The sequence below is a fragment of the Notolabrus celidotus genome, chromosome 22 (assembly GCF_009762535.1).
Source record: "Notolabrus celidotus isolate fNotCel1 chromosome 22, fNotCel1.pri, whole genome shotgun sequence".
In the NCBI taxonomy this organism is placed as follows: Eukaryota; Metazoa; Chordata; class Actinopteri; order Labriformes; family Labridae; genus Notolabrus; species Notolabrus celidotus.
The window spans coordinates 19578406-19595113 of record NC_048293.1 but is presented as its reverse complement, the minus strand read 5'-3'; the positions used below and the strand labels follow the sequence as shown (position 1 = coordinate 19595113).

The 16708-nt window shown below is 39.3% G+C and overlaps 1 protein-coding gene across 1 annotated transcript in view; it reads right to left on the bottom strand.

The window, feature by feature from the left end:
• Positions 1–16708, bottom strand: part of rock2a (rho-associated, coiled-coil containing protein kinase 2a) — a 54474-nt gene that overhangs the window by 16926 nt on the left and 20840 nt on the right. The window contains exons 2-15 of the mRNA XM_034674781.1: positions 12533–12614; positions 12324–12424; positions 10277–10414; positions 9910–10170; positions 8640–8784; positions 8326–8464; positions 7591–7682; positions 7298–7457; positions 7122–7176; positions 5003–5091; positions 4831–4879; positions 4271–4406; positions 2999–3090; positions 2255–2501 (exon numbers count right to left, since the gene is read on the bottom strand). Coding sequence (XP_034530672.1) covers positions 2255–2501; positions 2999–3090; positions 4271–4406; positions 4831–4879; positions 5003–5091; positions 7122–7176; positions 7298–7457; positions 7591–7682; positions 8326–8464; positions 8640–8784; positions 9910–10170; positions 10277–10414; positions 12324–12424; positions 12533–12614 — 1786 coding nt within the window. The remainder of the gene's footprint in view (positions 1–2254; positions 2502–2998; positions 3091–4270; positions 4407–4830; positions 4880–5002; positions 5092–7121; positions 7177–7297; positions 7458–7590; positions 7683–8325; positions 8465–8639; positions 8785–9909; positions 10171–10276; positions 10415–12323; positions 12425–12532; positions 12615–16708) is intronic.

Genomic DNA, 16708 nt, shown 5'->3' with positions numbered 1-16708 from the left:
TCCTAACCCTAACCCTAATCCTAACCCTAACCCTAACCCTAATCCTAACCCTAATCCTTACCCCATCCCTAACCCTAACCCTAATCCTAACCCTAACCCTAACCCTAATCCTAACCCTAATCCCATCCCTAACCCTAACCCTAACCCTAACCCTAATCCTAACCCTACTCCTATCCCTAACCCTAATCCTAACCCTAACCCTAACCCTAACCCGAATCCCATCCCTAACCCTAACCCTAGTCCTAATCCTAATCCTAACCCCATCCCTAACCCTAACCCTAACCCTAACCCTAATCCTAACCCTAACCCGAATCCCATCCCTAACCCTAATCCTAACCCTAATCCTAACCCTAACCCTACTCCTATCCCTAACCCTAATCCTAATCCTAACCCTACTCCTATCCCTAACCCTAATCCTAACCCTAACCCCAATCCCATCCCTAACCCTAACCCTAATCCTAACCCTACTCCTATCCCTAATCCTAACCCTAACCCCTAACCCAAACCCTAACCCTAACCCTAATCCTAAACCTAACCCTTATCCTAAACCTAACCCTACTCCTATCCCTAACCCTAATCCTAACCCTAACCCCTAACCCAAACCCTAACCCTAACCCTAATCCTAAACCTAACCCTAATCCTAACCGTAATCCTAACCCCTAACCCAAACCCTAATCCTAACCCTAACACTAATCCTAACCCTAATAAGTAATTGATCTTAAACCCTTTCAGAAAATTAACAGCAGGAAGACTCACATATCCCTCCGAGCCACCGAATGGTATCATAACAATGGTGTATATGCTGTTTTGTAATGACAGAACAATTTTATAATTTGTTAGAAATTGTATTCAAAGTATTTCAGCAACCCCCACGCTATGGATCGCGGACCCCCATTGGTCCAAGAACCCCACTTTGAGAACAATTGGTTTAAAGATCTCACTGTATTTCATGCCTCCATGAGCTCCTGAAGTTTATAGTAACATCAGAGTTCTCAGCAGACAAACAAAAAGTCAACACAACTGCATGTGTTAATAAAACTTAGGACTTCAATCCCTTAACAGTTTCCTCATATCTTTGGAGTTTAGTGTTTAACACCCTGAAGCAAACCTTCGTCTGCTGTAAGTTATTAAAACTAACAACTTTTTAGCTCCAATATTTCCCCTAAAAAAAGATCTACACTACCAGTCAAAAGTTTGGACACACCTTCTCGTGTAATGTTTTTTATTTATCTTCAACATTGTAGATTAATACTGAAGACATCTAAACTATGAAATAATCTGGTTTTGCCATAATCTGGATTACAACAGTAGTCAAATAGGGCTATCCATTGTGTACTAACCCTACCTCTAAACAACACAACTGATGGTCTCAAACACATTAAGAAGGCAATTCATTCTACAAATGAACTCTTGACAAGGCTCATGTTAATTAGAAACCATTCCAGGAGACCACTTCATGAAGCAGACTGAGAGAATACCAAGAGTGTGGAAAGCTGTCATGAAGGAAAAAGGGGGCTACTTTACAAAATGTAAAATATTCATAGTTTTGATGTCTTCAGTATTAATCTACAGTCTTTCAAATAATTAAAATAAATACAAACCCTTGAAGGCGAAGGTGTTTCCAAACTTTTGACTGGTAGAGTACGTCTGTTATAAAATCTGAACACTACAGTTAGTCAGATGGAGTTAAGTTAACCGAACATGCTGCATGCTGGAGAGCTGCAGTCCAGATCCAGGCCTCTGTTCCTGTCTGAACTGCTGTGACACACAGTTCATAGGGTGCAGCATTAACCAAGTTTAACTTATAAAAGACTTAAGACTCTGAGACCGATACATACCCATCAAACTGACCAATATAACACACATAAATCATTTTTAGACATTTTTAACAAACTACAAATCTTTGTACTTGTCCTTTAATCCCATATCCTCTCATTCAAATAAATCAGACTTTACGAGTTTCACTTTTTAATTCGGCTTTCATTAATATATATCTTATATACTTTATCTCTCCTCTTAATACTACATTTGAATGAGAAGGTGTGTCCAAACTTTTGACTGGTATCATATATGTAATTATATCAATTTTTTTACCGTCTTGTTATATATCCTTACATCCCTAGTTTTAAAAGAATCAACCGGTCATATCAACCAGCCATAACATCTGCAATCAATACATACAATGATGATGTTAACTGATTGCCCATCTCTCCAGATCCCACATTAAATCATCTCTGTAATGTGCATCACTCACCCATCAGGTCGCTGATGGTCTCCGAGCCCTGACTGTGCTCCCTCCTCTCTGTCTCCAGCGCCGCCTGCAGGCTGATGCACTCCTTCTCCAGGCTCAGCTTGTTGCGCTCCAGCAGGCAGCATTTGTCCTGCAGCTCACGTGCGTTTGCCTCCAGCTGCTGCACCTGCTTGCTGCTGTCCGTCTGGGTTTTACGGAGCCTCGTTGCCGCCTCGGACTCGGCCCGCAGTAACGTGTTGGCTTCTTCCAGCTGGTGGAGACGGACACAGAAACAAATCAGATTTATTACTGTCAAACTTTGAACAAAATACCTCCATTTTTAATAAAAGAGATATTGGTTTAAACATATAAGAAGCCTATTCAGAAGCTTTTGAATTAAATTCAAAATATATAAGAATACGTTTATTTCCATGTAATTTTATACATTACACAAAGCTTAACTATAAAGAAACATTAATTTAAATAAAATGGAATAAATCAACTATATATTAAACTGAATGTCAAAAAGGTAAAGCACAATGTGCAATATTTTTAAAGGATTAAAGCATGCAATTAAAGGCACAGTGCACCACAGTGATGAGGAGATGATTGTTGATATGAAGTAAAGCAACAACAGTCCAGTTAATGAAAAATTTCTGGCTATTTATTGGCTTAAACTATGATTTAGTTTGACTTTTTTATTGGTAGGTGACTTAATATAAATGCATCTTCAGCGCCCACACAGACACATGGCCCTCAGTGACTCACCTGTTTCTGTAGGTGAATGTTCTTCTCATTGGAAATGTGTGAGTTCTGGTTTCTCTTCTTTAAGTCTTCAAGCTGATCTCGAAGGCCGTTTACTGCACGACACAGAAGAAGAGAGAATAACATCATAAAGTTAGAGGGATCGATCATTCATCTGGGTAAAGGTTAAATAAAATGCAGTTGAAAGTGTCTCTTACTTTTTACAACATCAAACTAGTCGACCTGTCATTGAACTAAGCTCATTATGTACGCTACCAGTCAAAAGTTTGGACACACCTTCTCATTCAAGGGTTTGTATTTATTTTAATTATTTGAAACACTGTAGATTAATACCAAATACATCAAAACTTTGAAAGAACATATATGTAATTATTTAATTAACAAAATAATATTAAACAAAGCAGAATATGTTTTATATTTTAGATTCTGTAAAGTAGCCCCCTTTTTCCTTCATGACAGCTTTGCACACTCTTGGTATTCTCTCAGTCTGCTTCATGAAGTGGTCTCCTGGAATGGTTTCTAATTAACATGAGCCTCGTCAAGAGTTCATTTGTAGAATGATTTGCCTTCTTAATGTGTTTGAGACCATCAGTTGTGTTGTTCAGAGGTAGGGTTAGGACACAATGGACAGCCCTATTTGACTACCGTTGTAATCAATATTATGGCAAAACCAGATTATTTCATAGTTTTGATGTCTTCAGTATTAATCTACAATGTTGAAAATAATTAAAATAACTAAAAATAATCGCACTAGAAGGTGTCCAAACTTTTGACTAGAAGTGTACACTGTAGTGCCACAACAATGTAATAAACTATTCATCATTTAATTTTATTAACTAGAGGTTTGAGAATCTGAGAGCAGAGAAAGATTGACATAAAAAGGAGAAGTGAACGTTGATGCAGAGCTAAACAGCAGGCCCACAGACTTCTGTTCTTCCTGGTGAGCATTACTCAGCAATGTTGAGGAGTCTGTTTGTCCATGTGATGGCAGTATTATCCACATGATATCAGCCATGTCTGTAAACATCCATCCTATCACTTCTGGTTCAAACTGAAGCTCATTTATTTTAATGAGATCATGCAGAAAGCAATCTGGTGTGAGACAAGGCTTCATTTGACTCCACATAGACCGTATTAATCTAAAAGAAAGTGCAGCTTCAGTGAAATATGAACACATCTGACAATTCTCAAACATTATTCAGTGACTTACCCTGCAAGTGTTAAAAGACTTGTAAAAAGGGAACAGGACAATGAATTCTTTGTATTTCATGTCACCTTCGTTCTCCAGGCAGCGCTTCCTGTCCGCCTCGCTCTCGGCCTTGCGGTGGCTCTCCAGGCTCTTGTGCTGCAGCAAAGCCTTCTCTCTCTCCAGCTGCCTCAGATTGGACTCCAGACTCTTCCTGGTGCTCATCTGAAAAAAATCAATGCTTAAATACTTTGTTCAACATGGACGATACGACTGGTTTCATGGTGCTGAGATCCCCTGAGGTTTATGTGGAATGATTCCTCAGAATCCAACTGAGGTTTAACAGAAATCAGACTCCAATATATAATTGAACGTGGCTGTTAGGACTCAGCTGGCACTCAGCTGAACTTCACTGAGTATGACAGATTGGTATTCAGCCATTCATGGTCAAGTGAAGACTAAAAGCATCATTATTCTGTCTTAAATGGTCTGTGTGAAAAACAAACGGTCATCAAGGTGGAGTTGGGATATTGCAGCATCAATTACAAAACATTAAGACAGATCCAAAGCATGAACGTGACCTCAGACACTAACAGGTGTCTATGCTGCAGATTCAAGTGTTCACTTTGTTTCAGGTGGACTCACTCACCTCATCCTCAAGTTCTTTGATGATTTTGTCTATCCTGCTGGTGGCAGCTCTGCAAAAAGAAACAAGGACGTTATCAAGAGCCAAGACATTTCTGTTCACTGAGAACGAGTCTGCAGGTGGGAAGAACACACAAAGAACTGAATTTTGAGTCACATCTCTTTAACTCACGTACCTGTATTTGTGCTCGAGTTCATCTTTAACCTGCTTGTCATTGTTCAGCTGAACCTCCAGCTGGCGCAGTTTCTTCTGCAGTGCTGCCGACTGTGGAGAGAAAACAAGCAAACAATCACACGAGTGAGTTGTTTGAATGTCCTTCAACAAAACTTCATAAAGAAGGAAGGCTGGATTTTGTTGCGAGGTGTCAGTGATTATGGGAGTTGCAATAAAATATTCTGACACCTGAAATTAATTTGAGCTTTCAAAATCTAGGATTATTTGCTCTTTAAGTCTGCATTCATTTTATGTTTATGGAGCAGGATAACAAGCTGTACAATTTGACCACCTTAAATAGCGGTGTGGTTGATGAACAGTCTTTTATTGAGCCCTATGTTCACTTTCTTTACGCTCGGTTATGTCCTTTGCTTCCGTAGAGGTTATTTTAATGCAAGCTAGTGAACCAAAATGAACAAAGTTGCAGACATAGATTGTATAAATAATGGGCGCAGTATCCGTGATGTCACCCATCTGTTTCTGAAGCGCTGATTCGTCGGCGGAAGCCATATTGGAAATGCTGAACCTAACTTCTGTCGAGGTAAAGAGGAGGGCTTTGAGCCTCCTCGCCAACAGCTACAGTGTTCCCGCCTGTCACTCAAGTCAGCTGGAAAACTCGTAATCTTAATATCTTTGAAATTGCCAGGTTATTAAAAAAAATCCTATAGATTGGGTGAATCCTGAAGCAGTCATGATCGTGGCAGGGAAGAGTAGACGTTTTTATTTTATATGTCATATTTCTCATGTTTTCTGTTATGCACTCGGTCAGGTCTATGTCTTGTATCATTTACTTTTATTATGGGAAGATAGTTTGGTTTGTTACAGATATATTCTGTTTGATAATTTTGCATTTATTCCCCCTGAAGTTTTTTATTTCTACTCATCTGTGTGTGAGACAATAAATCAGATATTACGGGCTGCATGTTTATGTTTGTTTGCTCTTCCTTGTTACAGAGGAAGGAGAGGGTCGCTGTTATGTTGTGCTATGGTTCCCCCTAGGCTGGGCGTAACACATGGTACTTTGAGATCCCAGCTGAAAACATATTTCTATCGAAATGCCTTCTTGTAATATTGTTTTACCCACGATGCTATATTTATTCTAATTTATTCTTATTAATGTTTTCTTTTATTCACTGATTGATTTAATTGATTTTAGATGTTTTATTGTTGTTTTTAGTAGTTTCTCTTTTACCTTTTTATTCAGCTGTTCCTCTTAAATTGTCTTGCTAGCTCTATATGTCTCCCCCTCATGCTTTGTTTATCATTGTGGGTTTTTATGATGTAAAGCGCTTTGCAACGTCTGTTTTGATAAGTGCTATATAAATCAACTTTATTATTATTATTATCACCTGCAACAGCCAACATCACAGCACTACTTTTTTGCAATCTGCGAAAAGGACTGGTAATTTTGCAGCATCAATAAAAATAAAAATGAGTATCTTACATGTAATACAGAGAATTTAAGAATGGACCTAGTAAAAAAATGTTGCATAGCAATATATATCTCAATCTGTAGTGTCTAACACCTTTAAAAGTTGCAGTAAAACTATTGTCTGAGCAGAAAGTTATGACTTAAACATAGAGGCTGGGCTCTTTTTAAACGTCTGAAGATGAAAGGTTCCACGACATTAAGAACAAAAGTGATTAACCCTCAAAGTCAATATAACAGAAAGATACTCTGAACATAAATCCAGGGCCTTTGTTGTCTTCCTCTTAAGCAGTAGCAGATTGTTTAGGCTGATCAATTGGAACTGAAGTCATTGAGAGATTAGCTTTTAGCTCAGCTTCTTACCCTGAAAGCTGCTTAAGTCTCTCTGTGCGGCTCAGAACGCTGAAATTCTAACAAAGTACAAATAAATCATGGGATCAGAGCAGAAATCCTTCCCTGAGTCATTTCCATAATAATCTTTAAAGTCTTAGAATATGAAGCTGGACTGATCGCAATGTCAACAGGCCTGTTCTGTCTGGTCATGTAAACTGACACCCTGTTATTTTTTCTCAGTAGATCGGGACAGAAGGTGCTACTGGAGTTGTTGAAGGTGCACCTGGCTGTTATTGTGTTTGAAAGATAAATCACCCACCTCTCCTTTTGAGTTCTCATGAGTCACAGGGGTATTGTTTGAAGCATTAAGTAACCTGAAGAAGGAAATGAACACAATGAACACAAAGTCAAGAACACGGATAAGATGAAATGTATCTCGGACAGTTAATCTAAGAGGAATTGTCAAGGTCCAGAAATTCATGAGACACAACTTACTGATCTTCTTTGAAGTACGTGAAGCCAACAAATGGTAACTGATTTCCAACGTAGGCTTTAGGTGTGGGGAAAGTCTCTACGTCCCCTTTGTCGTCCTCAATCTCATCAAAATTACTGGTGTCGATGTCGCTGCTCAGCTCGGGGACCACTGGGGCAATCGCTAAAAGAGGAGGGCGAGAGAAAGTAAGGAAAATAGCAAGAGTGATGTCTAATTCAGCATTTGTTCAGAGTCTTGAAATTAGGCGCAATTGGCTAGTGTCTACGTTGAAGCTGCTTGGGTTTGTGATACTAACATTCTCTGATGGTGTCGAAGGTCCACTGGTCGTTCTTAAAGAAAGGGTGTCGTTTGATTTCCTCAACGCCGTTTCTGCCCAATCGCACATCCCTTAAAAAAAGATGAAAGTGAGTTTTAGTATTGAACCAAATACTAAACCAAGGTATGCACATTAGCAGAGCTGCCATCCATGCGGTGGACTCAAATTGTTTATGGTATTGAAATACTGACACCATAAGAGCTTCATTCAAACAACTGACTCCATTTTAATTTTGCCTTTATTAAATAGGACAGCTGAAGGGAGACAGGAAATGCAGAGAGTAGAGAGTGGGAGGAGATGTGCAGCAAATGGTTATGGTCAGGAGTTGAACCAAAGACAGCTGCGACAAAGGTCTATAGCCCCTGTACATGAGGCGTGTGTTAAACCACGAGGCCAAAGGTGCACAAAGTGCCCCGCATTTCATTCATTATAAATGTGACACTTTCATTTGAAATACAACAACCCACATTGTTATATGTGATAAGTTTGTTTCATCACTGTAACCAATTTAAATTGTTTTCTTTATAAAAACAAGATTTTGTCTTTTTTTAAAAACTGATCCTACAGGGAGAGCCATCTTATATTCATGTCATGGTAACAGATATGTCCTTTTGTCTTCAGTGGCTACATGCAAACATGACCAGTAGACTCATATTGTCTCATCATGTTATATGATGTCTCCGTGTGTCAGCACAGGACTGTAACTCTGTCTACCTGTCAGTCAGGAAGGCACAGATGATATTCTTGGCATCTTTGGAGATGTCCACGTCATCGGGGAAGTTGAGGGAGTTTTTATGGTCCATGATCTTACTGTAGGTTCCCACCAGAGAGTCGGCGTAGAACGGTGTGTCACCTAGCAGAATGAACAGAGTATATGCTGTCTTACAATGCACTGGATCATTAACATCAACAGCTGCTTGTCTAACTGAGATCAACCAAGCCAGTTACAGTATAATAAAATAAATATGTTCTTAGAAAACACCTTGACTTCAATAAAATCACTGTGATGTTATTAAATGTTCAATTACCAACAAGCATCTCAAAGATGAAGACCCCCACAGACCACCAGTCACACTCTCTTCCATAATACCCGTCTCCTCCCTGGGACTTCAGCACCTCTGGAGAGATGTAGTCTGGAGTCCCGACTGCTGTGTCACAGTGCACCATGCCAGTCTGCAACACAAATCCTGGAGTTAACACCCTGCATCATTTAGACATCATTTCAGACATTCAAGTCTAAAACCTGGCTTTCAAAACTCTAATGAAGAAGAACAAAGCGTGAATATTTATCCAAATGCAGAAATCAAACACCCTCAGGCTACGTAGCCCTCCAGTCTGCACACTCAAACATTAAACTGGCTGCTGGAGGGGCTAAATCGAGCTCTAAAACAATTTAATTCTCAAATTAAATCAGGGTTACCATTAGTCAGCTGTTACCTGTGCCAAATGTACAGTATGATGGGGTTGTACACATCGTGGCACATTATGTTTGTCAGCTTCAACACACCTGATGCTGATCTGTAATATTCAGTATGACAATCCTGAACATGGCATCAAAATGTTCATTAGTCTGTCCTTCTACCCTTCAGGTAGCTTCATGAAACAGAGAGATGGATGGATGGATGGATGGATGGATGGATGGATGGATGGATGGATGGATGGATGGATGGATGGATGGATGGATGGATGGATGGATGGAAGGACGGACGTATAGACGGACGTATAGACAGACAGACAGACAGACAGATAGACAGATAGATAGATAGATAGATAGATAGATAGATAGATAGATAGATAGATAGATAGATAGATAGATAGATAGATAGATAGATAGATAGATAGATAGATAGATAGATAGATAGATAGATAGATAGATAGATAGATAGATTGGTGCAAAAAAAACAAGATAGAAACTGGGAGAAATAAATATATTAGAGAGAGACAGAGAGCAAGTGATACATGGAACATACAGACACCTAAAGAGAAGAGGAATACATGGATATAGATATAAAAGATGGAGAGAGTAGATGGAGGTAGAATGACAGAACAGGTGGGTGGTAGGTAGGTGGGTGACAGATATTAATAATGTATCATTCTTAATGAGAGGAACACATTCTCAGAGCTGCTTGCTCACAGGAAATGGTTCAGAGGTGTTTCATTCTGTTAACCATGTTCATGTTCATCCACTCTGTTTGCATCATAAAGGTTTCATGGTTTAAAGAAACTGAAGAAAGAAGTGATTATCTCTCGAACACTGCACGCTGCAACACTATAGTTTCAATAACAGGCTTCACTCACGTGGTCCATCTTCATGCATGTTCCAAAGTCTGCCAGCTTGAGGTGTCCGAGTCGGTCCAGCAGCATGTTGTCGGGCTTGACGTCGCGGTGGATGAAGCCCATGGAGTGAATGGCATCCAGAGCCATCACCACCTCTGCCGTGTAGAACTTGGCCCATTTCTCCGGCACGTCGTAGGTGCTGGTGAGGTTGACCAGATCGCCTCCTGGCATGTACTCCATCACCATGAAGAGGTAGTGCTCGTCTTGGAAGGCACAGCACAACTGGCAGAAAGAAGACATTCATTTACAGACACATATCTATTAAGGCAGAGTAACACTTATCTCTATAAAACTGTTCTGTGAAATGAAGTGTGTGGTAACTTCATACCTGCACAACCCAGGGACTGTTGGCAAAGGCCATGATGTCCCGCTCTTCCCAGAAGAAAGCAGAGTCAGAGCGCTTGATCATCTCAAACTTGCTCAGCAGCTTCATGGCGTAGACCTTCTGAGAGGCTTTATGCCGGACCTAAAGAGAAACCCGGTTGCATACAGTTAAAAAACAGACAAATCCTGAATGTCCTGTGTTAAGACCCTTCTGGATTGAGTTCAATAGAATATCAAGAAATATATTCAATATTGACCTGCCACTACAATTTACTACACTGTTGTTAGTCGATGTAGATTTGACACTCTCCACAAGGAGGAAAAGCCACAAAAGGTCATTGCTAAAGAAGCTGATCGCCTCCATGCCACGCCGCATCAATGCAGTAATTCATGCAAAAGGAGGCCCAACGAAGTACTGAGTGCATAAATATGAAAATACTTTTCAGTAGCCTGATAATTCTGTTTAAAATATCCTTTTTTGTAGATCTTGTGCAATATTCAATTTTCTGAGACGCTGAATTTTGGGTTTCCATTATCTATAATCCATAATCATCAAAACTACGTGAAATAAAGGCTTGAAATATTTCATTCTATGTGTAATGAATCAATATAATATATGAGTTTCACTTTCTGAAATGTGTGACAAAAAATATTGAACTTTTTCATGATATTCAAATTTTTTGAGCTGCACCTGTATAATGTTGCAGGCACTAAGTACTGATATTTCAATTGAAGAAATGTGGGATTTTAACCAGATTTCCCTGCATCACTGTTTTATGACTCATCGCGTGAGATAAATGAGGATTATGTGAACAGGAATTAATAGACAAAGGAAAGAGGTGACAGCCGCGAAGTAGCAGAAGAAGACAGCAGGATGTGGTACAGCGATGAGAAGCCGTTTGTGAGGTGTGAGACTTAATCTCAAGACCTTCAGGTTTATCCGAAACCAGCTGCCAATTGATTCAGCAAAACTATACATGAATGCAATGATATTTTCCCATCTGTCATACTGTGTCACAAGCTGGTCACAAGCTGGGAAAACAACACTTGCTCCCATCAAATCACTGTACAAGCAAACATTAAAGGTACTGGACAAGAAGCCAAAAAGTTAGCACTACTGCAATATCATACAGAAGTACAACCTCTTAACTTTTGAAGATTGTGTGGGTTTTGCTGATGCTTGTTTAGTGTTTAAAGTCATAAATGGTCTGGCTGCTCCCCCATTAAGAGTTTATATCACTGCATGCAGATAATGGTAGAACAACTAGGACAGCAAATAGTGGTGACTGTGTCATACACCACAGATCTTCTGAATTTGGTAAATCAGCCCTCTCTGTTAGAGCAACAACTGCTTGGAACTCATTACTGAGTAAAATCAGAGAGTGCTGCAACTTTGCTGAATTTAAGTCCAGGATGAAATCATGGTTAAAATCAACCCAATCATGTACTCATCACACTTAAATATAATGACTTTTATAGTGTAGTGCTTTTAGCTATTCATATTTTATCATTGTGTTGATAGTTTTGATGTAAATGTATCCCTGTTGTTTTATAGTAGTTATGTATTATTGTGTAGTTGTTTAAATTATGTATTATTTGTTTTTAACAGAGGCATCGTCTCTGTCTCCTGCCCAGGGACTACAGATGTAAATTAGCTGCTAGCTAACTATGGTGCAACTAAATGGCTGTACACTGTCCCTGTTGAAATAAACAAATAAACAAACAAACAAATAAATAAATAAATGTGCTAGTTACTCCTTAACTTACAACATACCAACAGTAAAAAAACAACACTCGACAATAAATATATATAAATACATATAACAGAATAACGATGCAATATAAGAAAAGTGAAGTCATTCCAGTCCCATATGTGATCGTCTCGCACTTAACCGACTGCCACAGTATTGCCGTATATTGATATCATTGTTATTGTGGACAGCGTATCACAGAGGCTTAGATCCCCTTACTTAACAGAACCTCTTAGACTGAACCTCTCAGGGTTTCATTGGATTAGGAGAAGTTGTTTGACAAAGGAAGCAAAGTCTCACCAGTTGGACTTCACCGAATGCCCCTCGGCCGATCACTTTGACTCTGTCGAAGTCTTCAGACTTCATCTGGAGGTCTCGAGTCTGCGTGATGACTTTCTCATCTGTGCATGAAGAGAACAAAGACATTCATTATATTAAGACACAATTTAAACTTTTAAAGAAGAAAAATGTCTTCATCCCCCTCTCTCTACTTACTTCTGAGTACTTACATCTGTTTAAGAAGGTCTCGATGTTTTTGTTCTTGCGTAGTGCGGGGTAGTCCAAGTCTAAGACCAAGGCGTTGATGGAGTCCTACACAGACAGAGAGAATAATCCATCATCAGTCGTGACCAAAAGAAAACAAGGGTCAAAGTTCAACATCCTCCGCAGATATTTTCAGGTTTTCATGCATCGCACTGAAAAAGTGGTGGTGGTTCTAAACTTCATGAAACCACATTTACATGAGCGTGTGGGAAAGACCTTTTTATACCAGATCGCAGCTTCTCATCAAAGTTAAAACTAAAGCAGAGAACAGATTCAAAGTGCAACCTGTCATGTGAAACTGCAGAGTTTATATGTCAAAGTCAGCAAATAAGATATACAGAACATGACAGGGGTATGAAATAGAAAAGAAAGAACAATGCATCCTGACGTTTTCAGTCTCCTGCACTTATTTTACAGTTTGGATACACGCTCACACTAGAACTGTTGTATCATCAGGTGAACTAAGAGAAGCAGGAACCTTCTGTTTCCTGTTGGTCCATCTCTCCAGGTGGAGTGACATGAGATGCAGCAGGAAACTTTGTAGTGTTGCAATCAAAGAACTGAATCACAGATCATTTTAAAGAGTTCCAGCTTATTTTAACACTTTGAAACTTTTTGTTTTCCTGCCAGCAAATGTGATGAAACAAGATATGACACAGTGTACATTGAAGAATGTGATGATCATACAGGTTTGCGTCACTAAATGAGTCATTGCGGTGCGTGATGAAGTGACAGTTAGTTCGTGACGAAGCAAGAAGTATTTATACTTGAACTCTCGGCATTCAGCAGGAAGCAAGATTTTTATGAGACTGGTATGACAACTTATCATAAACTATAATTCATTTCTAATAATGTATCATAGTGTTGGACATAATGCAGAAATGGCTCTACATGGTTTGACATCATTCTATTTCTAGGAAAATGCATTCTATCTGAATGATTTCATATTTAATGCACTTTTAACGAGGGATGGGCAATGATTTTCGTTCACTTTGTAAAAAAGGAAAAGTAACTTTGAATTTTTTCTCATTTAAAAGAACAATTTTTCATTGTTTTTACTGGTGCCTGGCTGTAATACGGTATTACCGCCAGACGGTGGCTATAGAGCGTCTTAAAGCTGTTTGCTAACCAAATTAATTAACAAACAGAAGAAGAATGCTAACTGCATTAAATAGCAAAAGAAGAAGAAAATATGAGCAACAGTGGCAGCGATTTGCTCCGTTTCTGAACCTCACACAAGCGGCAACCTCTGGTCTCAAAATATGAGTCCAATGCCAAAGTGCTAAAAACTGCAGTTCATCGAGGATCCACTTGAGGCTGGCTCCGGAAGTACCGGAAACCACATACACACCTATTCAAAAAAGACGATCTTTACAGCAGAAATAAACATGTTTACAGCCTGGTTCAAAAGACAAGTGTAGTCTGGATAGCTCATTTCTCAATCGGCACACACTGTACAGGCGGTGAATTTTTGTCTAACGCAGCAATGTCGAAGATATTGAGATTACGAGTTTTCCAATGAGAGGCACAGTTGACATTATTGATTGCTGTGCTGTTATGAATTCACCTACTGCTACTGATGCTTTTGATAATTAAATGTTCACTAACCCTAAACTTAGGAGTCAGAAGGAGGCAGAAAACTCATTACGTTGTCTATTTTAAAGGTTTTATTTCAAGGTTAGCTCTTATTTTTGTCTATTTTTCACTATAATGGGTAAAATGTACTATTTGCAGATAACTTAAAAAAAAAAAAAAAAAATCTGGAAGACATCTCACGACCCCCCATTTGTGTCTCGCAACCCCCCAGGGGGTCCTGAACCACACCTTTGGAACCCCTGGGCTAGAGGCTCAAAGTCCGCCTCTTTACATCACACTCGCTCAACAGCAGTTATGTTGAGTTCAGCATTTCCAATATGGCCACCGCCGCCGCCGATTGGCCTCAAAACAGCGCTTCAGAAACAGATGGGTGACGTCACGGATACTACGTCCTTTATTTATACAGTCTATGATTGATATCAGTCCATTTCAGGGAAAACACATTCTATCTGAATGATTACACATTCATTGCACTTTTAACCACAGAGCCATGACACTACCTAACTAGCTCAGCACATTCAAACTTCACAGTCTGTGTTTCTGAGGAGGTTTTACTTTCTGTTAATTATTCTATCACTGCATGAAACAAAAACAGTCCTACATCAGTCTGAGTCTGAATGAAAACCCAAATGTTTCAGTCAACAGTGAGGAAGTTGACAGACTGAATAAACAGACAGCAACAAGAAGCAGAGAGAAGAGTTTATCTGAAGGTTTTGTTCCTTGAGAGAGGGACAGAGGGAGAGACAGACAGACAGAGAGCATGAGTAATTCTTCCATCAGCTGCAGAGATATTCATCTGCTGACGAACGATGAACACACTGTTACTGTGGCCGTTTGACATCAGTCTGTCTAAGCGAGGATAAGTCACCTCCACACAGTATGAAGCTGCTGTTACAAACACCATGACCACAATCAGGGTTTCTTCATTTCCTGACAAGCTTAGCACGAAATGTCTTTTTTAGGGGGGGTATGACTCGTTTATAAGAAAGGGCGGTTAATAATCATTTTAGAACAAATCCTGTTCTAAAATTATCCACTGAATGGGAAAATGCTTCATATTCATGCTGAGATGAGAATGTTACATATTGTTTGACTGTATTTGGGTTTTTTGTTCTAAGAAAGCTGAACACAAAGTCTGTCCACTTTCAGAAGAAGTGACTTCATGCCTGAGGCCTTTGCTCTGTGCTTGACTGATGGAACACAGGCGGACACTAAAACACAGGACACACATGCCCTGGACTAGTCTCTGGTCTTTGGTCTGGACATACATGGACATGCAGAAGGAATATCAGAGTAAAGATGAGAAGATGAAATGTAGTATTAAGAGTAGAGATAAAGTATATAAGGCTGAGTTTGAATATGTTTAATGAAAGCCGAATGAAAAAGTGAAACACGTAAAGTCTGATTTATTTGAATGAGAGGATATGGGATTAAAGGACAAGTACAAAGATTTGTAGTTTGTTAAAAATGTCTAAAAATGATTTATGTGTGTTATAGTGGTCAGTTTGATGGGTATGTATCGGTCTCAGAGTCCTAAGTCTTTTATAAGTTAGACTTGGTTAATACTGCACCCGGTGAACTGTGTGTCACAGCAGCTCAGACAGGAACAGAGGCCTGGATCTGGACTGCAGCTCTCCAGCATGCAGCATGTTCAGTTAACTTAACTCCAGCTGACTAACTGTAGTGTTCAGATTTTATAAGAGACGTACTCTACCAGTCAAAAGTTTGGAAACACCTTCTCATTCAAGTGTGTGTGTTTATTTTAATTATTTGAAACACTGTAGATTAATACCAAAGACATCAAAACTATGAAAGAACATATATGGAATTATTGAATTCACAAAAAAAGTGTTAAACAAACCAGAATATGTTTTATATTTTAGATTCTGTAGAGTAGCCCCCTTTTTCCTTCATGACAGCTTTGCACACTCTTGGTATTCTCTCAGTCTGCTTCATGAAGTGGTCTCCTGGAATGGTTTCTAATTAACATGAGCCTTGTCAAGAGTTCATTAGTAGAATGACTTGCCTTCTTAATGTGTTTGAGACTATCAGTTGTGTTGTTCAGAGGTAGGGTTAGTACACAATGGATTGCCCTATTTGACCGCTGTTGTAATCCATAGTATGGCAAAACCAGATTATTTCATAGTTTAGATGTCTTCAGTATTAATCTACAATGTTGAAAATAATTAAAATAAATATAAACCATTGAATGAGAAGGTGTGTCCAAACTGACCCAGAGCAAACGACAGACTGATGCAGAACCCTTAATTGTTCCAGGGTGTAATATAAGGAAGTCATCTATCCTTTTTTTTCAGACACACATTCCTGAACGGTCAATGAGGAGCACTTTGACACAGTGAACCGAGCCAGCAAAGAACACAGCAGCCCAGATCTGACCCAGTGCTCAAAACTGGTTTCTGTCAAACATGTCTGCTTCTCTCTCTTCTTGTTCCCCTATCTTTACGACACCAGACAAGATGGCACATTCTGTTTCACTTCACTTCAGTCCCGGTCCTCTTGTCTCTCTTGCCCTTTACTTCAGAGCT